At 33.2% G+C, this 27,753-nt stretch overlaps 1 protein-coding gene across 1 annotated transcript in view; it reads left to right on the forward strand.

Annotated features, from left to right (window-relative positions):
• The window catches only part of LOC145259709 (meiotic recombination protein SPO11-like), a 1,082,117-nt gene that overhangs the window by 682,980 nt on the left and 371,384 nt on the right, over window positions 1-27,753 (forward strand). Inside the window, exon 11 of the mRNA XM_080117391.1 lies at window positions 12,667-12,743. Coding sequence (XP_079973517.1) covers window positions 12,667-12,743 — 77 coding nt within the window. The remainder of the gene's footprint in view (window positions 1-12,666; window positions 12,744-27,753) is intronic.

Genomic DNA, 27,753 nt, shown 5'->3' on the forward strand with positions numbered 1-27,753 from the left:
AATAGTCTGAATAATCCAAATAATCAATTATCATCTAAAAAATTCATGAACATATAAATCTTTATGAAATATGTTTTACTATTTTTTATTGCTTCCATTGTGTTATTTAAAATAATATTAGCAATAAGAAGAATAAAATGCAATGTTTAAAACTGTTTTTTTAATTACACTAAATGTTCAGAAATTAATGAAGCCTGGATCTTTTATTTCCCAGAGTTCAATAATATTAACATTTTTAAAAGATGCAGCATTGTTTCAAATCTACGAAACACTTCAACTCAAGTGGATTGTAATGTTCTTGTTTATATTACTGGGCCAAGATAAATTCGCCGGAACAATGACAATATATATTGGTTGGCTGTCTGGCTTCAAGGAGGTTTTCTAACTATGATACTTGACTGTCTTGTATTTTATTTTGCAGCTTCCTCTTTGAAACTCTTCTTGATATGTGCTTCATTCTAGAGAAATATCATGATACCAGATTTAATTTTACAATTATTGTTCTTTGTTCAAATTGATATTTGTCTTAGATAGTAGATGTACCTGTGGCCCATTGGGTCACAACGTCTAGCATCATTTATTCTACTTTAGTGTCATTCAAAAGTCATAAACTTTGACGTATTTCTTAAGACATTCCTCTTGCATAACTGCATAACTAAAAAGAATAATCTCTTTACTTTCTATATTATCTTTATCATCTACATTATCTTTTATTATTACCATTATTACTCACAAGGAGTTTTCACACAGGCCATCAAAGAATTCTCTTTGAAAACAACCTATGGTTTTCTTTGGAGTCTGAGTAACAAGTCTCTTCAGATTTCCATCCTTTGCAAATTCGTTTGCATTATCGCAATAGCCCTTTACCACTGATTTCTCATTGTTAGCGACCATTGGTCTTCACTGGGATTTGGGTGGGAATAAGCCTCCCCAAGGTCCCAGTCCTCTTAGCACTCATCCAATGGATGGCTGGTTAGTGCTTTCTCTCCTCGGTCTTTTTATCCTCCTTGACCCTTCTCACTTATTAGGTATGGCACCAGTTTATGGTGACACTTAAAAAAAAAGGTGGGGGGGGCGGTAGAAGGTGAGGGCACATGGGGTTTAACCACGGCCACCGAGATATAGAAGGGACTGTTAACTGAAAAATGCATGCAGACAGTGTAGGTAAGATTTGTCGAACTGTTACTATCGATATTGGCATTTTTAAAAAGAGCATTAAAACATGTTAAAAAAAGAAAAAAAAAAAAAAAAGAAATGCACCCAATTCGATTAATAATAAAACTAAACTTTATTCAATATCAAATATGAATATTATCTATGTAAAATTACTTAATTTTGAAACAATATACAATCTAATACAGATAAAACTGAATTATGAATTTGTGGAACAAACAATTAAAGAAACATAAAATACAAACAATTCTTGGCCTTCGGGGCAAGATCACAGTGTAGTAGTATCTGTTCTGATGCTACAATTCACCTTTTCTGTTCTCGACCGGTGGAGGAGAAATCCTTCATGGCTGAGACAATTTTTATTTTTGTTCCTATCCAGAATGCCCCTTATTAGGGAGCTGGATTTTCCCCACAAGATTATATGTTGAAATATTTCAATAACTATTACTTTTAATATAGAAATTACATTTAAAGTTTTGGTTTTCTGTTCGTCTATATTCATTTTTTTCTCATGTTTTTCATTAAAATGTGTAGCATATTTTCATCAGTTACTTGGTTAGGAATCCTATACTCCGCTATAGTCTTCATCTTCATATCAGTGCAGAATACATGAATATGGAAATGAAGTTCACATAACTACTAAAAGGCAATCATACTATAATGTGAACATTGGTTAAAAACTAAGAAAATATAGTAAACATGTACGATATTAAATCAGGATGGTGGTAAATTTGGGAGGGACATTATTATTATTATTTCACTCATTATGAGTTGTCTCACAGGCCATCATCAGTGATCGCTCACTGGTAGTAACCTGTGGTATTTGCTGGAGACCGCGTGACAACAAGTCTCCTCAGACCCCCCCCATCCCCAAGGTACCAGATTTGAACTTCCAGTGGAGATCTGGTTAGTACTCTCCCACCTCGGTCTTTCCATCCCCCCTTACCCTTCACAACTAGTTGATGTGGCACCAGTCAATGTCATCTACACCATGTTTTTTTTTATTATCATTGTTATAATAATAATAATAATAATAATAATGGTGCTTGTGCACTGTACGCACCGTGCTATATTTTAGATAGTATTTCCAATTTAAATTAAATTTTTATGGTATGTTTTTTTCATTAAATTTTTAGGTGAAAGTGTGGAATAGTTAAAAAGCCTCTCCCTCTGTTAAGAATGGCTTTCTAAATAATGTTATTTCAGCAGTGTGCGTACAACATTTACTCGTACTTCATGAGAAACATGGACCCTGCGTAAACGATGTTTTTATTTAATGATTGCTCCCTGTAAGCGCATGTGCAAAAGGTTTTCTTTGGTTTATTTAATCACAAAAACTTTTTTGCGGGTACTATTTGTGGCTAAAAAGCGGGGGGGGGGCATTATTTGAATATGTATGAAACAATAATTTAACAAAAAAATAAAAACCTTTAGTGGAGAAAATAATAAAAAAAATTAAAATGAAATAAAATAAAGCACAAAATAAAAGTATCAATTAAATTTACCCCCAAAAACGAAAAAAAATTCAAAAAAATAAATTCATACATGATTTTAAAAAAAAAAAGTCTGAGATATATACGAAGAAAGTGAAAGAAAACGCTTTCAGGGAGCTATCATTGAATAAAATTCCTGTTTACGCAGGGTCCATGTTCCCCATTTATTTATAAGATAAAACACAAGAAAATATGTTAACTAAAATTTAATGTACTCTTTATTTTTAGTTCATATCAAAACTTTAATTAAAATTTAATTAGTTAATGAACACAAATGGTTGAACACAAACTTTAGGCACCGTACACATACAGGATGATTTGGTAATGACGTCACGCTGTCATGTTCATTGGCCTGTACTTATTCTCGGTGGCCTTGATTTAACTTAGAATTCTACTGTTTCAGTTTTCATGATTACATATAGTGTTTCTTTGTGTTTTACTTCTGTGGCAGTTTCTATATGACCGACTAGCGCCTGTAGATCATGTGCATTAGTTTCCACATTCAAGGGTCTTCCTAAATATTTCAGCTGTTTTTATTATTGTTATCCATTGTATCTTCTCAGCCATTCCTCTGATTTCAATCTCTTTTATTATTTTTTTGGGGGGAGGGGGTATTGTTCTTAGTGCTCCTACTTTTATTGGTTTTATCTTTACTTTTTTCATCTTACATATTATTGTTTATGTCATATAGAATAAAAGAGACTTCTTATTTTCCATTGCATTTTACATATATGCTTGTGGTGTAAACACAGATGTAAATTAGATAGCTATAGTGAAAAAAAGAGGAAAATCTTTCTCTCAATGTGCACAGAGACATAAAGAAATATTGAGTGATTGAATCAACATAGAAAGAAAGAGAGCAAGAGAAATATATAGACAACTAAGAGAGAGTTGAAAGTATCAATTACGGCTGATTAATAGGTCCACCGACTTGGTTGGATTTAGACCTTAGAATTCACCCTTGTCCGGTCATCTGTTCGTTCCAAAAATTCTTAATAACTACTCATTACATTTTTCTGAAATTAGGCAAGGGAGGAAATGTAGCATTCTCGGATTTTTTATAAAAATTTTGATTGCATCTCTAGGGGGCCAGAAGGGGTCAAAATGGTCAAAAATAGCATTTTTTGGTGCATAAAATATTTTACGACCATTAGATTTTGCTGAAAATTACTCAAAAGCAAGATCATGTGCATATACATCTGGAAACGTAATATTTGACACTTGGAAGGAACATTCTGGTTGCATCTTCAGGGGGTCAAAAGAGGTGAAAATGGGCAAAAATAACACTTTTCAGGGCACAGAATATTTTTCAACCATTAGATTTTGCTGAAAATTACCCCAAAACAAGACCACATGATATACATCTGAAAACGACCCTGGGAAAATTGTAAAGTTATTGTATAAAAATGTATCAAAATATAATTATTAATACATTTATCAAAACAATACATTTTCTGCATTAAAGCAACATTGCTTGGCCTTTTTAGCTAGGAGCAAAGTGTAGTATCTGTTCTGATACTACTCATCATTTTTTCTGTCCTCAGTGAGGGAGAAATCCTTCTAGACTGAGGAAATATTTATTTTTGTTCTTTCCCCACATTAAAAGCCGACCTTGTGTCTAACTCTGCCCTCGTGGGGAGGTAAGTAAATAGAAACATTGGATTTTTTTCAAACAATTTAACGCAAATTCATCGTAAGAAAATAGAATTTTAATAGAAATTAAAGCAACATTGGACTTTTTTTTCCAAAATTATTTGAATTGAAGCATGATTGAATTCTTGTTTTTTCCAAACAATTTTACGGAAAGAAGTCGCTGTAAGAGAAAAATAGAATTTTAATAAAAAATTGTTTGAATTAAAGTAAAACTATAACAAAATATAGTTTTAATTATTGTCACTCTTGAATTAGGTTGAAAAGTTGCTTCGCCTATCAGTCGTTCAATGAAACCCAGCAAAACAAAATGACTCTGCCCGTGTAATGCATTTTTATTATATTATATTTTGATACAATAAATGTTTTTACGATTTTATTTTGATAAAATAAATGTTATTTGGTGCTTTTCCATTTATCGACCCGTGCTATTTGTTAAATAGTATTAACAAGTTTTATTAAATTGTAAGGTGAAAGTACAGAATAGTTACAAAACACTCTCCCCTCCCCATGTTAAATAATAGGTTTCTAAATATTAACGTTATTATTTCAGCGCGGGGGTCATTAAATGCAAAAGTACATGTTATTTTTGTTGTATTTCGCTTGTAAACACCAATTTCAAAAATTTTCTTTTTTTTTATTAATAATTAATTTTTTATCTCGTTTTTCGTAATTTTTAGATATGTTAATATTTTTGCCATGACAATTAAGTAGGTACCATTTGTTTTATGTGAAATTCAATATTTCGTTCGCTCGAATAATATGGAAACACCAATTGTCTGTTTACTGTAAAAAGTGTGACTTCTTTTTTGAATTTGGCCTTTTTTCTTCACCATTTGACCTTGAAAAATAATCATAGTCTGGCAACTGTGTATCTCGGCCTGTGTCATACATAAGTGCCAAACCTGCTATAACTTACTCTTTTAAGTTATCATTTTTATTATTACAAACATGGTTTAAAGTAGAAATAATTTGTTTGAAAAAAATCATTTCACTCTAAAGAATTTATGCGACTGCAATAGGAATTAATGTGACAATCCGGCAAATTATTGATTTTTTTTCTCATTTAATAACAAAAATTATCAGCATTACTCGATTTTCTAAAATTTTCAAATTTTTTTTTTTTTTTTTTCATTTGAACAAAATTTCTATAAATTTAATGCATTCCGATTAAATAAATTATTTAAAAAAAAATTTTTTTTTAGATGAGGATTGGTATTAATTTTGATTGTTTGAACTATTGCTCTCATCTTATTAGCTGTTCTCACAATAGAGTCTTTTCCGACCCTTAGATTTTTCTGAAAATTACCCAAAAGCAAGATCATATGAATATACATCTGTAAATGTAATATTTTAACCAGCGAAACTTGTGGGGCTGGAGCCCCATGGTGTTTTAGGGGTAAAAAAAAACACCTCTTTTGTCGCTAATTTTTATTTTTCTCTAAAAATTCATACTTGTGTCTAAATAAGGGTTTTGAATGGTACCAAATTCAAATTAATGCATCGTTTGTCATGAAACCGTGTCATTTGGCTGTTTTACCCTAATGTTTTACATCAGGCCAAGAGTTTAAATTAGGAAAATAGCCAAAATCAGTTGGGGAACCATATAGTTTTTGGCTTGTTATTTTTGGGGCTACCATATTCTTTGCAACAAAATGCAGGGTGGAATGATAAAATTGTCACTCTAGAAAAGACAACATGATTCCATTTCTGTTTGATGAAAACCAGTTTCCTTTTTTTGTTGCAGATCATCTACTAGTTGGCCAGTTGTGTACAAATCCCAAAAGTGATAGGAGCCTTCCGTCATGTCTGAAAGTGACACAATGTTCAACAAGCAGGATTGGAGATGCACCGCTTTACAACTCATGCTCTTTACTGAACCAACAACAGGACCATTGCCAGCACTCTCAAAATGCAAATTCAGACAGATCAATGCATCGAACAACGCTTTGGAGGTAGTGGAGTGGAAGCCTAAGGTCAAGGACCAAGAAGTTCATCGAAAAAAGTCCGGACAATCATTAATGAAACTCCCCAGCGGCCTATTTAGCAGATTGCCAGAGATTTAAGCATCTCACACACAATTGCGAATGTATGTGTAAGGGAGAACTTGAAGTGTAGGTCTTACAGGCACCAGACAAGCTAGATCTTGACTGAGAAGACAAAGAATCTCAGGCTAATCAAGTTCGTCAGGTTGCTCAACAAACTGAAACATCCCAAAAAGTCAAACATACTCTGTTTCTTTTCAGACGAGGATCAGGTGCACAACAGCCAGAACCATTGTTGGATTGCCACAAATAACAGGGATGTGTCCAGGGTGATGAAAACAGTTTCTGGCCACGGTTATGGTCTTTGGTGTGGTTTTAAGTGAGGGCCACATCATGCCACCTCACATCTTCGAAGTCAGCTTGAAAGTTAAAACCAAAATGTACCTGAATGTACTGAAGAGTGTGGTTATCACCTGGTGCAATCAGGTGGCAGCAGGACTCGGTGCTGGCCCATAAGTCCCAAAAAACCCAGGCTTGGCTTCAGGAGGAGTGCTATGACTTTATACCCTTCTCTCACTGTGCCCCCTCCTCCCTCGACCTGAATCCACTGGACTATTTCGTTTGGTCATACATCGAGAACATTACTAACATGACCTCCTACAATACTAAAGACAGCCTGATCGCCACCATCCACCGAGTATTTGCTGAGCTTATGCTGCCACTTGTAGAAAAGGCATGCCCTCAGTTTCAGACCTGCATTGAGGTGGAGGTTGAGGTTGAAGGCAGTTACATTGAATATCTTTCAGCTCTACTACATAATCAAGTTACTTGAATTGATTTTTTGAATAAAACTTTTAAAATAAAGCTGTAGTGTTGTTTTCATTTAGGGTGACAATTTTATCATTCCACCATATAATCTACTTAGCTTTACCATTTTTCAGTAAATACTTATTCTGTCAAATATACTGGTAATATGGAGACATTTTTCAATGATCATCTAAATATTACTAACTGGAAGATCGAATGAGGATTGACAAAAGTTTTACCCTCCCATATTCTCTTGCCATCGAAATTGGTGAAATTGCTCACTTTTCAATCAAATTGATTAATTACCTGCTCCAGCTGGAACCCACTGTGATGTACTGGGAGAAAGCTTCACATGCCTTCCCGCAGTGACTTAGTCCACAATACATTTTAGTTTACATTGCACTGTAGAGAATCTACTGTTGATTTTATAAAATTATTTTTTATTAATTAACTATTATTATTTAGTACTTCAATTATATTATATTATTTAGTACTTTAATTATATATAGATTATTATTTAGTACTTCAATTATATTAAATATTATTTAGTTTTTCAATTATATATATATATAAATTATTATTTAGTATTTCAATTATATTATTATTATTATTTAGTATTTCAATTATATTATTATTATTATTTAGCATTTCAATTATATTATATATTATTATTATTTCGTACTTCAATTATATATAGATTATTATTTAGTACTTCAATTTTATTATATATTATTATTATTTTGTACTTCAATTATATTATATACTAGACTACCCGTGACCCGTTGGGTCAGTATGATATATTAGCTATGGAATTCAGGTATGAGCATGACACTTGTGATGTAATAAAATAGTTTTTTTTTGGCGTAACAGAAACATTTCTATGAAAGTATATTAAAATGAAAAAAGAATATAGATAGATTTCTATGAGTCGTTCTGTTTATTATAATTGATTATTTTTGAAAAAATAATTACAGTTACTGAATTATAAGTGGTTAGCAATACTTATAGGTAAATGTGCGCTGAACAGATACTATAATACTTATTATAGTTAAATTCAAATTTTTATATATCTGCTTTTTTTTTTACATCGTTCATTTCTGTATTATGTTTAAGTTATTTTAAACCCCACTCTTCCTATGTTAAATAATAATTTCGAAATAATAACGTTAATATTTCAGCGTCCCAATTGTTCTTTTGTTTTTTGTTTATTTTAAACCCCACTCTTCCCATGTTAAGTAATAATTTCGAAATAATAACGTTAATATTTCAGTGTCCCAATTGTTTTTTTTTTTTTTTGCGTTTAAATTATCCAAATAAACAATTGTTAATACTTTTTTTTTTTTTACATCGTTCATTTCTGTATTACGTTCAAGTTATTTTAAACCCCACTCTTCCCATGTTAAATAATAATTTCGAAATAATAACGTTAATATTTCAGTGCGCAGATCCTGCGCGCATGCGCAACCGGATGTCGTAAACCAGAAAGTGGGTTACATACATCATTACAAGGTCATTTGAGTTTTATAATTATATAGATATATTATTACTTAGAACTTCAATTAAATTATATATTATTATTATTATTTAGTACTTCAATTATATTATATACTAGCTGGGGGTACTCGCCGTTGCCCGGGTGTTTGGAGGTATGTGTGGTTTTGGGTAAATCAAAACACCCGGGTGTTTGTGTCGGGGGGGGGGGGTAAAATAAAAAAAAAAGTTTTGGTATGTAAGTATGAAGGATCAAATCCGAACCCTTGAGTTGAAGTTGGAAATTAAAGTGTGAAAAAAAAAACATGCGGCGTTAACCACTGGGCCACCACGAAATAGTAATGGAAACATGATTGAATTTATTTAAGTATTACGAATTGGCAGGTGCTCATACTTAATGAAGTTAACTTTCACTGCGGGGTAGCATTTTATTTACTGCAGGCAGTTTTTTTTTTTTGTTTCCCCAAGATGTTGGGGGGAAAACAGCTCCCCATAAAAAGGGGATTATCCAAATTGAATAGCAATTGTCTGATATAAGGAGAAACTCCACATTGATCAAAGCTGATTGCTTTCGGACGATTCTGGAAAGATGCCGCCAGAATAATTTCACTTTTATTATACAAAAAAGCTTAATGCACATGTGACGATCGAAAAATGTTGAATATTTATCTTTTTAAAGTCGAGCAAATTAGACAGGTGACCACCATTGTTAACTCATAGATATTATGATTTAGATGTGATATAAAAAGTTTTAAGAAGAAGTGAGTCAACCGATCGCTTCTCAGAAAAAAGCCTTTCTCTAACATACACAAAAAGCGAACATACATACATGCACACATTTTCGATTTTATATTTATAGATTATTATAATTTAGTACTTCAATTAAAGTTTAAAATGCAAAAATCATGTATCATAGTTCAGTTGTGCTCTAAACAGAAACATTATTTTCGAACACACCCCTGTCGTATAAAAAAACTTCTGTTCATTTTATATGTCGAACCTTTCTGCTTGTGAAGTCATAAAATTTCTCAAATGCACTTGTGATGTTAGGCTATATAAGGCGTTAACTTTAGTCAAAATCGCCTGTTCCTGTTTTTATTGGATTTTTTCGATTATCAATACTTATCGGAAGCATTCCAAAACAAAGCCTATTTAAAAACACTGCCAGGCACATGCAGTAGATTTGTTAAATTTTTTAAAAAATCAGCCCGGCTATTTAGGAGTCCATAGTGACCGAACTCGCACACAACCAAAGTTTCTTTTATATAATAGTAGAGGTACTATATTTTTCTTGAAATTCTTTTTTTTTTTACTCACGTGTACATAACACCGTGCATACATGTGCTTCTTGAAATGAATATATTTCTATTTACTCAACGAATTACTTATGCACTAAATAAAAGCACATCATACCATATGCTTTTAATGGGACGAATTCAGTTCACCAATTAATAACACTATGATGCATATTTTCTTTTTTTTACATTAACAGATATGAATTAACAATGCTTATTTCACCAATTTCTTAGATTGAAGCAAATACCGATTACTTGATTAATTAAAACGTTAGACTTTATCAAAACGTTAGAACATAATCATTATTTGGACTATTCATACTACTGTTCTTATCCTAGATGTTAGTCTCGCAATGTTTTTGGCTGATGTAACCTCCAGCCTTCTTCAGGTGTGTCTTGTCAAACTTAGTAATCTGTATGGAATTTCGAATGGAGCCTTTTATTTAATCCATGGGAATAGCTTACTTTCATTTCATCAACCATGATTTTAATATAATATGGAGACCATTAATTATAAATAATGTATTAGAACACCATTATATATATATATATATATATATATATATATATATATATATATATATAATGTGTGTGTGTTGGATCCGTGATGGATAAAGTAATTTCTGTAGGAAATCTGTAGTAAACGAGCTCAATGTAATATAGAGCAAAAATAAAAGTTAAAAAGAAATAATTCTGACCAATTCTATCCATTACACATAATTTGTTTCATGTCTTTAATAATGAGATTCCACATTGAGGACTCTCACCATTAATGCAATGAAATAAATTGTAATGTGTAATCACTAGAATATTAATTTAAGTTATCCCTTTTTAACATTTAGAAGAATATTTTAAAGTATTAAAACTTATTTATAAACCTACAGACATATCTGTTTTGTACTTACGTTCTCTTCAGTATAGGAGATGATAATTATTGCCAGTCAGAGGATCCAAACTCAGTCACAAAGTTACCCTCGACTTGGTAGGTTTGTATTCTACCTTTAGACTATCAGAAATTAACACAAGGGGTGAGGAAAATTAAGTATCTATAAATGCCAAATTAACAGGTATGAAAAGTAAGCAGTGGGAGAGTATTCAATGACTGACATTGGAATATTGCATTATGCTAGTTGACCACTTTATTTTTAATTCTCTAAAGAAGGCTCAATTGGTTTCTTAAGGGGGCTTTATAATGATAATATTTAAAAATAAATATTATGTATTTTTAAACCTGCAGACAAATGTGCTTCAAACTTACATTCACTTTTTTTTTAAATTAAAAATTTTTTTTTTTATACTCCTGTTCATGCCAAATAAGGCATATCATCACTTGGACGTATTGGACCATGCCTCGGAAAGATTAACAACATGTTTGTTTATGTTACATTTAAACTTCCGCTTATCAGTATAGGGAAGCAGGTAGCAGGAAGGGAATTCCAAAGTCTACCCTGCTTTCTGCACCAGGTATTTCTGCACCCCCGCTAGGATAAAACTATTAAGTATCCTACTTATATAAAGTTTAGCTTTCTTCTCAATAAATAAGCAAATGAGTGAAGACAGATCCCCCTCTAACAGTTAGAAGAAATAGTGTATGCATTAAGTATAGTGAGAAAGCCAATCTGTTTTTAGTAATTAATTTGTTTTAAAATAAGTGAATAAAATATTGATAATAGTACCCGCATATGTAAAGAAATACAAAGCAAAGAAATAAAAGAAATGGTGGGATTAGATTTACAGGTAGAGGTTACATACAACATTGAATAGGTAAGTGTACTTAGCTATATAGTCTTACGTTATATAACCAGTAAAACTATGCATCTAAATACAAAAATGGTTTTAAGGTTCCTGAACTTCATATTAGAATTGCCAACAAGGGCTTGTGATACAACAGATAAAGTGTTAAGTAATAATCAATTCCTATCGATAGGCTTCTGGTCATTAAAGGTCCAATCTGTGATAATATGCCTTGTTTCTGAGGAAGGGGAGGGGGTAAAGGTTAAAAAAAAAAATGGATTAAAATTATTATAATATAAAACTAGCGGGACCTGTGAAAATTCCACAGGGGACTCATTCATGTGTAATATATTGATGTTGGCATTCTGTAGATGTTCAGCGTAAATGGAGACACTCTGATATTATTGTAGATTTTTTGTTAAAACTACAGAAGTATTTATCTAAGCTAACACAAACGCCCGGCAAAGCCCAGTTGTAAAGTACACTTAAATATGATATTTTAATTCTTGCAGATTTTGTATATATTATTATTGAGTTAATGTTCTATCGATTTTTATATATTGTAAAGTTGCAATTTCAAAAATAAAAAATATATATATATCCATTTGACTTGGGTGCATTAGCTTAAATCGAAACCAAAATCAAAACTTATGAAAATATATATATATATATATATATATATAACTTGAATTCCTTTAGCTATAATCAAAACCAAAAAACTTATGGAGAATTCTTGGTAAAATTATTTATGACAAGAAATGGAAGTACATAACAATTAAATGACTTAAATGATTAGATGACCTAGAGTCTGACACAAAAAATAACATGCTTTCGTATTAATATATAGATAATCCATTGCTATAACTGAAGATTGTATTTTCAACCGTGGATTTGACATGAATCTCATTAAGAAGAAATGTGTGTTTATTGGCAATGTTCAACCTGACAGGCTCAAAATGTCCTGATCAGAAAAGCAATCAGGAAGTTGTTATATTTAGATGATGGTTTTTAATTTTACTCTCTTGAATGTATTTGCAGTCATGCTCCTTGGAAAACGATTCACTTGCTGTTCCAGCACTGAAATGGATTGGAATCTTTCCCAGTGACATCAGACGGTAAGTAAAAATATAGCTAGCCATTAATTCTCTTATGTTTCTGTTTAATTTCAGACTAAAAATAGTTCACTTGCCACAAAATATTGATTTTTTTTATTTTACTTTCATTGCCAATAAAAATTAATCTTACTTTCAAAAACTTGTTTACAATGTAATTTACGTTCACTGCAAAATATTTTAATTTATAAGCATAAATTGCTCATAAATGTTAATTTTTTTTTGCATTAAAAACAAGTTGAATTATTTACCACTTGCTTATGAAAAGCAACTGTGTAGCTGTTTTACTTGTGTTATGAAAGATATTGTATAGTATACAAGAAAATAGTTATGAAAACGTAATTAGACTACATTGCACACCATAATGTATAAATCAAGACTATACAAACTAACCTGTCATAATAGCACACATTACGTACCTCTATTTATATAAAGTTAGTTCAGCATAATCACATTGACACACAAGTTCCCGTTAGATCACCAAAGTTAAGCAACGTTGAGCATGGTCAGTATTAAAATGAGTGACCATTTATGAATTCCAAGTGCTGTATGTGCTCTTTGGTTATCTTGCCATTGTTTCCAATCATCCTGGATTCTCCTTGCCATTGAACTCATGAAGTGCCAATTCAGAAGAGGTGTGGTTGGAGATTGTGCAACCTTTGTATGGGATTTACTCTTAAACTAATTTACCGATCATGATTAATTTTGGAACACAGCTGTTAGGCGTAGGGGGCCTAAACATATGCTATATTTAGTTAACTGAATTTTTACAAAACCAAAGTAAACTGAGTATAAAAATTCATTAAAAAAAGAGATTTTATATGTATTTAAATTAAAGTTTTACATAGGAAAACATATAATGTTCATTAGTTTAAGTGTTCATGCTGAAAAAGGAATTCATTAGCTGAAATGAGGAGCTCTGAGTCATTAATTTAAGGGCTGTGAATTATCCATGGGTCAGAAAAGTTATAATCAAAACTTCCACATTAGACACAGTGTTTTTTGAAGAATGTTAAATAAGAAATGCATAAAGGCATTAAAATGAATGCCTTTATACATTTGTTTTTAGTATATACTAGCAAGTGACAGTATAAGCATTGTGTGTGTTGCTTTTTGTCAGGTAAAGTATGCATATGACTGTGTGTACAGGAGTTGAGAAATGAATTTCGCTCTCCTATGCTCAAGGGGGGCAACAGAAGCTGAGTGTAATATAGATGTTAACTCTGTCCTGGATTTGGTCTTAGCCGGTTGATTGAGGGAAAAAATCTGGCTTTATCTGTGCTTAAGGATGATCAAAGAAGCATATTTGACTATATTTGATTAGCTTTACTCGTTGCTGTGGCTTCGTCTGGTTAACGCAAGTATTAGATTAATTTGTATCACACAGACACATGCACACTCGTATGCGTACACACCATACACACATACGCACAACACACACACACACACACGTACACACATAATATTCAGAAATAGACAGCTTTAAGGCTTCAAAATCATGTAGAAGGAGACTTTGAAGTCTGTAAACTGTCAATTTATTTAGAATATGATAAACAAGAATTTTTGGCTTATAAACATGTCGATGTGTTGGAAAACATTATTTATTAACAACATCTAAGATTTATTAATACAGAAAAGATTTATTTAGAGTAAAAAAATACTTTTAGTCAATCGTACTATTAAAAAAAGATTTACTTAGCGTGCAAGCATAAAAAAAGAATTATTGGTTTATAAACATATGTCACAAAACATTATTTAGTAACAACATCAACATTATATAAACAAAAAATTCCAACAAAAACCTAACAGCCAGCCATGATTCTTCCCTGAATGTGCTGCTGCCATCGCACACAGAAATCACTTTTTCCATAGCTACCAACATAATAGATGCACTGAGACTAAAGCTGCTTTCAGGACCGCCAGTAACCACTGTAAAAGAGTAATAAAAAATGCAAGAGAGCTATATGCTCAATCCGTTAAATCCAAAGTAGCTGAGCAGCGGTTTGGTTCCCACCAGTTCTGGCAAATAGCAAATAGGATCCTGAACAGAAGCGTGCGTTCTATCCCAACTATTATCAATGGTCCAGAGGTCATCTCATCAGCATCTGATAAGGCCAAACTATTTGCCAAGAACTTTGCAGCAAAGTTTACCCTATGCGACGAAGGCCATCAACTCCCCGTATTTCCTCCTACAACACACAACACGCTAAGTAACATACAAATATCTGTGCGTGAGGTCGGCAAGCTAATCAAGAACCTTGATTCCAGTAAAGCAACTGGCCTTGATGGTATTCTAATTATAGTATTAAAAAAGCTACAACCAGAACTTGCCCCCATACTTACCAAACTGTTTAAGTGTTGCCGTAAGGAGAAGTGCTTTCCAACACCCTGGAAAGTCTCATCAGTATGCCCTGTATTAAAGAAGTCAGGTGATAAGTCATCTCCCTCTCAATACAGACCAAAAAGTCTCCTGTGGGTCATGAGTAAGTTGCTAGAATCCATATTAAATAGAGAAGTAGTCAACCACCTCAGCAGAAATAACCTTCTTAGTGACACGCAATATGGCTTCCATTCTGCTAGATCTACAGCTGACGTGCTAACAGTTATATCACATAGAATTAGTGAATTTCTCGACAAAGGCTTCATTTCTACGGCAATTGCTCTTGACATATCAAAGGCCTTCGATAAAGTATGGCATAAAGGCCTACTACACAAGATTTTCAGCTACGGTATAACTGGAAATGTTTTCTCTATCACTAAATCATTTCTCTCTGATAGGCTCATAAGAGCAGTGGTTGATGGGCAGAAATCAGAGACCCACAGTATTAATGCTGAAGTCCCTCAGGGGTCCATCCTGGGCCCAACTCTCTTCTTGATCTACATCAATGATTTCCCAAAACACATACTAAAATCATTCGTAGACATCTATGCTGATGACACGACCATCTATGGCAACACATCAAAGGCCGTAAATGGCAACGTTCTCTCTGATTCTCTCTCCTCAGATCTTGAGCGCGTAATTCAGTGGGGGAAGAGGTGGCTGGTTACCTTTAATGCATCTAAGACCAAGCTCCTATCCTTACATCATAAACGCTCTGATCCCCATCTGGCATCAATTGAAATGAATGGCTCTCATCTAGGGGAGGCCCCATGTTTTGATAAACTTCTGGGTTTGACCTTTACTCCTGATCTGAAATGGAACACATACATCAAGTCTGTGGCCAAGGTCGCTGGGAAAATGGTGGGATTTTTCTACTGCTCTAGAAGATATCTCACTAATGATGCAATTCTCTTTCTGTATAAAAGCCAAGTACATCCAAGGATGGAGTACTGCTGCCACATCTGGGCAGGAGCTGGTAAAAACAGCCTATCCTGCCTTGACAGAGTACAAAATAGACTTCCTGACTGGGTGGGGGATGCCCTTTTCTCTTCCCTGCAACCTCTCTCCCACAGAAGAGACGTTGCGAGCCTGTCCCTGTTTTATCGTTACTTCCATGGCAAGTGCTCGTCTGAGCTCCATTCTCTGGCCCCACCATGCCAGTCTTTCACGAAAAACACCCGACTAGCTGAAACCACTGTCAATAATTTTCCCCACTCTTTATTCGTGCCTAAATCCAAATAGATTCCATGAACATAGCTTCTTTCTTAGAACTGCACGGCTGTGGAACTCTCTGCCGATTGCCTGTTCCCCCCTCCCCACCTGAATTCAACTTGGATGTTTTCAAGTCCAACACAAACAAATTCCTGATGAACCGCCCCCCCCCCCCTAAGTAATGACACCTTATCAAATCCCCAATACTAACTATTACTACGCTATTATCTCATTGATTACTGTACACACAATAACCCTTATCCCCGAGTGGCTCCTGGGCCTTGATAAGTGGTGACCCCCATGTAAAAAAAAAAAAAATAAAAAATAAACAAAATTGATTTAGCAAGGTAGCATAAGTGTATAAGAACAATTAACATCTACAATATATTAAATGTAAAAGAATTTTTGGCTTATAAACATGTCTTGATGTGTCGTAAAACATTATTTACTAGCCTGGGAGCTAGCTTCTTTTTTTTTTTTTTTTTGCTCAACATAAACCTCCAGCCACCTGGGCAACGCCAGGCTCCCAGGTGGCTGGAGGTTTATGTTGAGCAAAAAAACAAAAAGCAGTCAATTATTTTAACTTTGACTCCTATTATGACCCTTTAACATTTATTGTTTTGGGCTCAAATCAAGTTATTAAGTTGGATCCATGTCCAAGGAATCTATATCTAAAATTTCAAGTTTTTAGACCCAAAATTGTCGAAGGAGTTTTGTAGAGTTCTCAAAGGTAAAATCGTTGAACTTTTACCCCTTAACAGCCAAATTTCTGGCCAAAATCCAATTACAACAATTTTCCCAAATCTCAGTACCCTGTATATCAAATTTCGAGTCTGTAGACTGAAAATTGACAGAGATATTGAGTAGGGAAATGTACACACACACACACACTTTTATAGATATACTAGCATTTCAGGCCGGCGTTGCCCGGGTTTTTGGAGGTGTACATTGAGCATAAAAAAAAGAAAAAAAAAGCCGTTAGTTTTTTTAAATTTGACCCCTATTATGACCCCTTAACATTTATTGTTTTGGGCTCAAATCAAGGTATTACGTTAGATCCATGTCCACGGAACCTATATTTAAAATTTCAAGTGTTTAGACCCAAAATTGTCAGAAGAATTTGGTAGAGTTCTCAAAGGTCAAATCGTTGAACTTTGACCCCTTAACAGCCAAATTTATGGCCGAAAACGGATTACAAATATTTTCCCAAATCTCAGTACCCTGTATATCAAATTTCGAGTTTGTAGACTGAAAATTGACCGACTTATTGCGTGGGAAAATGTACACACACACACACGTTTAGTTATATATATATATAATAGATTAATAAAATATGCAATCTCTGCAATTGTTTGGTCTCCTGTAGAGAGCAACACCATTTTGGAGAATTTTTGAAGTGTTTGTTTATGTAGGCAATACATTCATTCCAGAATAAAAGAATGTCAGGTCTCAACCAATCAGATTAGGCAGAACATGGCTGGGGAAACATTATTATTTATTAGTCGGAAAAGGGAAAGCTAATGGTATGTCTCTGTGTTTATGATCAGGTTAAGAAGGGTGGAATCCCATATCTGTTGAAAGTGCAGAATTCCTCCTGGTGATGACTGGGAGCAGTAGGAGGACTTCACATTACAAGGGAAAAATAGGAACTCCTTCCTTTAAATATGGTTGCGATTGTGATGGTGTTGTTCCAAGAATAAAATATAGGATTTTATTATAACAAATAAATGTGTCTAAAATGGCGTTCTAAAGTTACATAAGGTAGTGGCTAATAATCTAGACATAATAATTTTGTATTTGGCATCTGTTGTTGCTAACCTACGGTACTTTGGTCCAGAAGGGAATTTCTGCAATCAAAATATTATATATGGGATAACGTTCTTATGTTTTCGTGTTTTAAACTTTTTTTGTTAAATACGTCTGGTATTATCCTAAACTAGCCTTTAAATAAGATGCCCCCAATCTAAAAACCTAAGCTGACCTCACAAGTTGCATTATTGAAACGTAATTATAAGTTTAATCTCGAAAGTTCTACCGCGGGGTACCAAAAGCAAAAAAATAAAATAAATAAATAAAATAATGGAAAAAAAAAAAACTTCCACGGATTAATATGGGAGGGGAGACTATCTTCAAATTCTATTCTAAACTGGGAATGGGCAAAGGACTTATACTAAGTAGAGAGAATAAATAAATAGATATTTGTTGTTTTGTCTTCGATGCGAGCGGTAGATAAATAAATAGATAGATAGAGAGCGGTAGATAAATAAATAGATAGATAGAGAGAGAGAGAAGAGAGAGAGAAAGAGTTGGGAACAAATTATACAGCGAGGGAATCCAGTAGAGCGCGCAGATTTAAGTAAAGTATATATAAATGAATTACCTAAAAAAACGTATTATGTTTGTAAAAAAATATGAGTAAGAGGACTTGTTATTTCGATGGAAAAATAGGAACTATTTCCTCTAAAGATAGTTGCGATGGTGGTGATGTTCCACATAGGATGGGATGTAGGATTTTATTATAACGACCAAATGTGTCTTAAATGGCGTTCTAAAGTTACATAAGGTAGTGACTAATAATCTAGACATAATAATTTTGTATTTGGCATCTGTTGTTGCTAACCTACGGTACTTTGGTCCAGAGGGAATTTCTGCAATCAAAATATTATATAGGATATCAATCCGTTTTTCATTATTCACTATCGCCTTCCCCACACCAGAGGAGATATTCAACAAACTCAACGCAGAAAAAGACAACTTTATTTGCGACATCAAGAGCAAGATTGCTCTGAAGGACAACAACAATGTACCAGTCCATTTTCAAGACATTTGATCTTGACTCTCCCCAATCAACATCAGAACCATGATAGTCAGTTTGGAAAAGGAAAGTCACCGATCCACTAATGATCGATCCTAAAACGTAAGAGATAGTAACAGCTTTTACAAAGAAAAAGCTTCGGAGGGGGTGTTGAAGTGTCACACCTACAGATTCTGACAATGGACTATTCCTGATGTCACTTCCGGTAACCAGTTTCTGCTATAGTCTGGAGCTGAGACTCAGTGATAGTAGGTTGTAAACTTTGTCCTTCCAGTTGAGTGGAACTCCACTCAACTAATATACATTTCTGTTTATATATATTTCATTTTTTTTAAGCCTTCTTGTTCTTTAAACATTTAAACAATAACACTAACAATAACCCACTTTCTCTTTAATTGGGTCATCCAGCATTTTCCGGGATACCAATATTCAACAGTTTTTATTCGTCACTTTTCAGGAAATGTCAAACTCAGTCCACACTCTTGCCATTTCAGATTTCCATATTTGAAGCTGTCCAACTACATTTCACTTGATCTCTACTCATGAATTGGAGTATGCCCCCACTAAAATTTTTTTTTATAGACTCGTTACCTTGAGCCTCTTGAATCATTCTCAAAACAATAAAGTAGTTTGCCACCTACATGAACATGCCCTTGTTACCCCTATTATATTTTAATCTTATGATGACCATCAGTTTAACTATAATTTACTGTCTAATACTGTTTTTTTTTTCTTAATTTAGTTTTGGCATTGAAAACTCCGAGGATAAAACATATAAAAACATACAATACATTACAAGTACCTGTTGAGTATCTAATAAAACATTTGACATGCATTACAAAGCATTGTTACAGTCCAATAATGAAAGGACAAAACAAATGTCAAAAATTCAGTTCAAAACTCGGAAAAGCATTTTTTCTGTGCAAGTACTGTCTTGTTTTTAACATTTAAGGTATGTCTTGAGCAACAGAACACAAGAAAAAAAAAGCTTTTCATTTTATGAAAACAACTTTAGCACCTCCACTCCCTCCCCCGACTCAACATCATACAGTAGCAATCTGTCAGGTTGTGAATTTCCTCTCATTGCTTCTGCGATAAATATCCCAATTTTATAAATATAGAAATAATACATACATATATATATATATGTATAATATAAAGCTGAACATCTGCGTGTGTGTGTGTGTCTGGTCACGAATAGGCTCCTATGTGGTTGACTATTTTAAAAAACTGATTACATATAATGATAGAAGATGTATCGAGGATCAGGAATGGATATGTTTGATCTGGCAGAACAGTGGTTCATAAAAATTGTGGGGCCTGTGTTCGTGCCTGGCTCCCAAAGTATGGAAATAAAAAATGAAAAAAAAAAAACGTTTACAAGGGTTTTTGATATAGATGTACATAAGAATACTTTGATAAGTATGTTTTAACTTAAATAGGGATGGTATAATAAAATTGTGGAGTCTGCGTTTGCGCCTGTATGCCATGGAAATATCGCACAAACTTTAACAAAGACTTTTCATATCTATTTGCGTAGGTATACTTTGATAATTATGTTTCAGTTTGAAGAAATATGGTATAATAAAATTATTGGGTGTTCGTTCGCGCCTGACCTCCATAGAATGTAAATATGTCACAAAGTTTAACAAGGTTTTTTAAAAGGGGTGAGGGTCCACAATAACACCTTAACTTTAATCTTAATTCACGTTAGCTTTTATTTATTTTTTTGAGTTGAATTATATTGTGTTGAATAAATTCACCTCATAAATTGACGTTCTTATTAAAGTGAAAGCCAAAAAAAAATGTCGGAACTTTAGACAATTCTCGACACAAATTTTGCATAACTCTGTTTTTTTCCTTCTCCACTTGCACGTGGTACTCTTTCGAAAATAGATAAATAATAAAAAATAAGAACGTTACTTGTTATCATGTAAAAAGAAGGAAAAAATCCTGCTCACGTGATTACATGTCTTTTTAAAAACATTTGCATAACCTTTTAATTTTTATTTATATATGTGTTTAAGCTTTTTTTTTTTTGTTAGTGTACTAGAAGGAATTCAGTTGATTACAACCCTTTCTGCGTGTTCTTTACATAACAATAGTACAACCCTGCATCCGACGGCGCAATACTACACTGTTCAATACTGTAAAACTGGAACGAAGCTGTTCTGCTTGAAAAGGGCGCCATTTTCTTCTTATTCATATTTATATTGATTCTTTGCTTTAAAAAACCAAAGTAATTACGTGTTTACTTTTTTAATATCCCATTTTGCTGTTTCGGATTATTTTACTAACTAAAGTAAGTAAAGCTTCATTATTTTTCAAAACTGTTTTTGTTTCTTTGTTTTTCGATATTTCATCGATATTATTTAGTAAGAGTGTTTAGCAGAAAAGCCAACAAACAACTACCCAAAAAAATAAATATACAAGAAATAAATGTTACCATAGTCAATAAAAGTTCAGTTCATGTTTTTTTTTGTTTTGAAATAGTTTTTAATGCTCTTTACTTGAAATAATTTCAGCGAACCCAAATTAAAACGAAATTTGAGGCGATAACTACTTAAATAAATTTTTATATAAACTACACATGCCATAATCGAATATTCCTCAAGCACAAAATAACGGAAAACATTAAAATATGTTTATAGATATTCCTTACGTTGACGGAACTCTCTTAAATTGTTAACACAGAATGCTCAGGTGCCCCTCCTTCAAATTGAAAACGGGGCTCTCCATTTCAAAATCACTGCCATTTTGATTTTTTTAAAACCGGTTCGTGAATTAAAAAAAAAATTTCTTTTACAAATTACTTAACAATACAAACCAATGAACTTTTCTACCATAAAAGTAACTTTCATTGACTATGGTGACATTTATTTCTTGTATATGTATATTATTATATATATAATATTTTCTCTTTGTAAGGAAACATCATTTTGTTGGTCACTCTTGGCTACGAATGGAAGCAAAGTTGATATAAAAAAAAATATTTTCACGAAAATTATCTTTACTTTCATCATATTTTTCTTAGGGTAAAATTTTTGAGTATCAAAACCTATCTCTTTACAACCCCCTCCTTTTCATAACCTATCATACTTTCATCAATCACAGTCCATTTTCTGTAGGCTATTTTTGAACCCAGTCAACGATGGGTACTTCTGCTAGTATATAATAAATACTGAACTGCTGAATCATTGGTGCTTTAATATATTAGTAAATCTTATTTTTGATTAATTGTAATTTGAAGATTATTGCTAAGAAATTTTTATTTTATTTTTATATTCATTCAAAAATCATCTAATATATAAAGAGAAACCAGTATGATTCTCAAAGTTGATCACTGATAGCCTCTGTCTTAGAATTTCCATATTTTATTTTGAGTAACCAATTTTAATGTGCTTAATGAATTATGTTCTTTTACAATAAAAATGTATTTTGCTTCTAAAAATACTGATTCTAGTATAAAACAGTGTATTCGTTTTCCACTAATCACCTTCATAGCATAGACTGTTTGTATCATTAATAAAAAGAAAAATTTCACATTTCTTTATCTATGCCAATCTATTATACTTGTTTTGAATAACACCAAAATACTTATTTTTTGTAATTATTTGCATACCATATAAATAGGTAGAATAATTTGATTCATAAAATCTATTTACGATGTTTAATAAACTGTTGCAAGTGGTCTCTGAAATTTGTGAATATTCAATTGTTCTCATATTCAATTGTGATTTCACCCATAAAACCAATGCATGTGCAATTTTCTGTACAAAATATATACACTTTTATTTACAGTCGGCATAAACTTTTTTCATAGTTTCCAAAATTCAAGACTAGAGAGAAAACATTCTTTGTCAGTTATGGAATAGAATCATTGTGATAGTAATTTTGTGTGTGTATTTTTGCAGTATTTAAACATGCAATATTGAATCAGTTAGGATGTGGTAATACATTTGGCAATACCTTTAGTTCTGTTCATTACAGAGATTCACTAATTGGTCCATATTGTAGCCAATACATTATTGCATCCTTTATGATCTTGATAGTCATAGTCGAAATTTTGATGGCATTTCAACTTTCAATTTTTAAAAATTTGATATCTGAATCTGATGCTTTTTGATAATAATAATCATTATGTGAAATCTCAGCCTGATCAGATAAATAATTTGGGAGTTATCAACGTTTCCATGGTATAACTTCAGAAATACTTCAAACAATATAGAGAAGTACATCCCAGATAAAACTTTGACTCATTCTTACATTGTCAGACAGAGGTACACTGTCTCATGACTTATTTTTGTCCTTGTAAATTTGTTTATTTGTCCAAATTATTAGATTTTTTCCAAGTTAAGACGATATTTCCTTTTAAACTATCTTATTTTCTCAAGACTAAATCTTTATTTAAATTACATTTATATAATTTGTTATATTTTCAAATCATCAATCTGAATGAATGTGCATTTCTTTGGCAAAATATTTAACAGAACCTTTTAATACCTAACATTACACAGTTCTCAGGAGAAGAATTTTCAATAATTGTTTCAATGTGTGTGTTCTGTTTGCTATTTTAAGTTCACTGTATAAACAGACTTTAAATTTCCTGACCGGTGTAATAATTTCTAAGCCCCCTTTTTAAATTAGTCTATTCCACATGACTGCGTTCCATTCAGCATGAGGTTTACACTGATAATGGGGAAAATAAGGAAAATGACTTGTTATAGAGATTGTGAAAAATGGCGAGAATGTTTTCAATATTTTTCTTCTTTTTTTTTATAGATTAAAGTGTTGGGAAGTAAATGTAGAATTGTTATATTCTTGTGTAAGGCTCAGCTTCCAATTTCTTTTTGTTTTTCAAATTATGAAAAATGAAAAATTCTGTAAGGAAGATAACATATGTGGTGGACATGATTGTCAAATTGAAATAGTAGTAAATAAAATAACAAATTTTATCAAATTTAGCATGAAACCTAGAATTTGGGAAAAAGGTGGGTGGTGGCTTACAATCTTCACTGCCCATCTTGGTCTTAACTAGATATAATCACAGTCCACTTGTACAAACAATCATACTTCCAGGTGTAACTATCAGTCCATCACATATATCATCCAACTACCATAATACCACATTTATACCACAGACTAATTTACTTAAAATATCCCCAATGATATTAAAAATGTGTTATATATATATATATATATATATATATATATATATATATGAGTGAAAGTGTCTGTGTGTGTCTGTCTATCTGTCTGTGTACATTTCCCTATGCAATAACTCTGTCAATTTTCAGTCTACAGACTTGAAATATTTAATATACAGGGTATTTGGGATTTGGGAAAATCTTTGTAATCCGTTTTCGGCCAGAAATTTGGCTGTTAAGGGGTCAACGTTCAACGATTTGACCTTTGAGAACTCTACCAAACTCCTCCGACAATTTTGGGTCTAAACACTTGAAATTTTAGATATAGATTCCGTGGACATGGATCTAACTTAATAACTTGATTTGAGTCCAAAACATTAAATGTTAAGGAGTCATAATAGAGGTCAAAGTGAAAAAAAAAAATTGACCGCTTTTTTTTTTGGGGGGGGGGCGCTCAACATACACCTCCAAACACCCGGGCAACGCCAAGCTGAAATGCTAGTGTATATATATATATATATATATATATATATATATATGGACAATTATTAGGGCTAGGACAACAACAGAATATTCTTATCACTGTTTTGACTCAAGTATATATTCGACACAGTTAATCAATCGAGAACCACATGACTTTATGTAAAAGCAAATCTATAAAAGTGAAATTGTTTGTCTGTCTATATTTCCCTACCAAACTACTCTGTCAATTTTCAGCCTACAGACTCGATATTTGACATAGGGTGTATTGAGATTTAAGAAAATCTTTTTAATTGGTTTTCGGCCAGAAATTTGGCTGTCAAGGGGTCAAAGTTCAATGGTTTGATCTTTGAAAACTCTACCAAACTCTTCTGCTGGGTCTAAACACTTGAAATTTTAGATGTAGGTTACTTGGACATGGATCAAACTTTTTAATTTGATTTCAGCCCAAAACAATAAATTTTAAGGGGTCAAAATTGGGGTCAAAGTTAAAAATAATTGGCCTCTGATATCTCTACTAAATTACTCAGCCAATTTTTGGTCTAAACATTTGAAATTTTACATAAAGTGTATTCAGACATAGGGCAAGCTTTTTAAATTTTTAAAGCTGCCAATTTGGCTGCCAAGAGGTCAAAGTTAAAAAATTTTACATTTGTGGTCTCCAGCAAACTATTCAGCCAATTTTGGGTCTAAACATTTGAAACTTTACATAAAAGGTATTCAGACATGTAGCAACATTTTTAATTAGTTTTTGGGCAAAAATTTGGTTGCCAAGAGGTCAAAGTTGAAAGAGTTGACCTTTGCAGACTCTACCAAACTCCTCCACCAATTTTGGGTCTAAAAACTTAAAATTTTAGAAGTAGTTTACTTGGACATGAGTCAAACTTTTTAATAATAGATATAATAATAAAATAAAATGATAAAAGAAATAATATTTATTGTAACATTAACCCTTGTGGACAGGACTAATAATGAAACTGATTGGTTAGCGGGCCAAACTAAACCTCATATATATATATATATATATATGTATATATATATATATAGACCTTTTTCTATCCACTTCCCCTGAGCTATGCTCATGTTCCGTTCTATCTCCTCTGGGATCCTCCGACCACTGCGTCGTATCAGTTAAGATAAAAATGAAATATAATAAATCTACAGACGTACCTATCCACCGTACTGAATACCGATACTCTATGGCGGACTGGGATAGCTTCCATACATTCATATCTGATCTACCTCTCCATTCCATGTTTAAAAAGGATGTGTCCTCTATAGTATCAGACCTGACCAAATGGTTACTTGTAGGCATAGACCAATTCACACCATCCAAAAAATTCCAACAAAAACCTAACAGCCAGCCATGGTTCTCCCCTGAATGTGCTGCTGCCATCGCACACAGAAATCACTTTTTCCGTAGCTACCAACGTAATAGATGCACTGAAACTAAAGCTGCTTTCAGGACCGCCAGCAACCACTGTAAAAGAGTAATAAAACATGCAAGAGAACTATATGCTCAATCCGTTAAATCCAGCGGCTTGGTTCCCACCAGTTCTGGCAAATAGCAAATAGGATCCTAAACAGAAATGTGCGTTCTATCCCAACCATTATCAATGGACCAGAGGTCATCTCGACAGCATCCGACAAGGCCAAACTATTTGCTAAAAGCTTTGCGACAAATTCTACCCTGTGCGATGAAGGCCATCAACTCCCCATATTTCCTCCTATAACAGACAACATGCTATGCAACATACAAATATCTGCGTGAGGTCGTCAAGCTAATCAAGAACCTTGACTCTCGTAAAGCAACTGGTCCTGACGGTATTCCAATTATAGTGTTAAAAAAAATTATAACCAGAACTTGCCCCCATACTTCCCAAACTGTTTAAGCGTTGCCTTAAGGAGATGTGCTTCCCAACACCCTGGAAAACCTCATCAGTATGCCCTGTATTTAAGAATTCAGGTGATAAGTCACCCCCCTCTCAGTACAGACCAATAAGTCTCCTGTGTGTTATGAGTAAGTTGCTGGAATCCACAATAAATAGTGAAGTAGTCAACCACCTCAGCAGAAATAACCTTCTTAGTGACATGCAATATGGTTTCTGTTCTGCAAGATCTACAGCAGATGTGCTAACGGTTATATCTCATAGGATTAGCAAATCTCTCGACAAAGGCTTCATTTCTACGGCAATTGCTCTTGACATATCAAAGGCCTTCGACAAGGTATGGCATAAAGGCCTACTTCACAAGATTTCCAGCTACGGTATAACTGGAAATGTTCACTCTATCACTAAATCATTTCTCTCTGATAGGCTCATAAGAGTAGTGGTTGATGGACAAAAATCAGAGACTCACAGTATTAATGCTGGTGTCCCTCAGGGGTCCATACTGGGCCCAACTCTCTTCCTGATCTACATCAATGATTTCCCAAAACACATACTAAAATCCTTCGTAGACATCTATGCTGATGACACGACCATCTATGGCAACACATCAAAGGTCGTAAATGATAATGTTCTCTCTGATTCTTTCTCCTCAGATCTTGAGTGCATTGTACAGTGGGGAAAGAGGTGGCTGGTTACCTTTAATGCATCTAAGACCAAGCTCCTATCATTACATCATAAATGCTCTGATCCCCATCTGGCATCAATTGAAATGAATGACTCTCGTCTAGGGGAGGCCCCATGTTTTGATAAACTTCTGGGTTTGACCTTTATTCCTGATCTTAAATGGAACACATACATCAAGTCTGTGGCCAAGGTTGCTGGGAAAATGGTGGGATTCTTCTACCGCTCCAGAAGATATCTCACTAATGATGCAATTCTCTATCTATATAAGAGCCAAGTACGTTCTAAGATGGAGTACTGCTGCCACATCTGGGCAGGAGCTGCTAAAAACATCCTATCCTGCCTTGACAAAGTACAAAATAGACTTTGTGGTTTGGTGGAGTATGCCCTTTTCTCTTCCCTGCAACCT

Source organism: Euprymna scolopes, chromosome 3, assembly GCF_053919585.1.
Source record: "Euprymna scolopes isolate OS-2025 chromosome 3, ASM5391958v1, whole genome shotgun sequence".
NCBI classification, from domain to species: Eukaryota; Metazoa; Mollusca; class Cephalopoda; order Sepiida; family Sepiolidae; genus Euprymna; species Euprymna scolopes.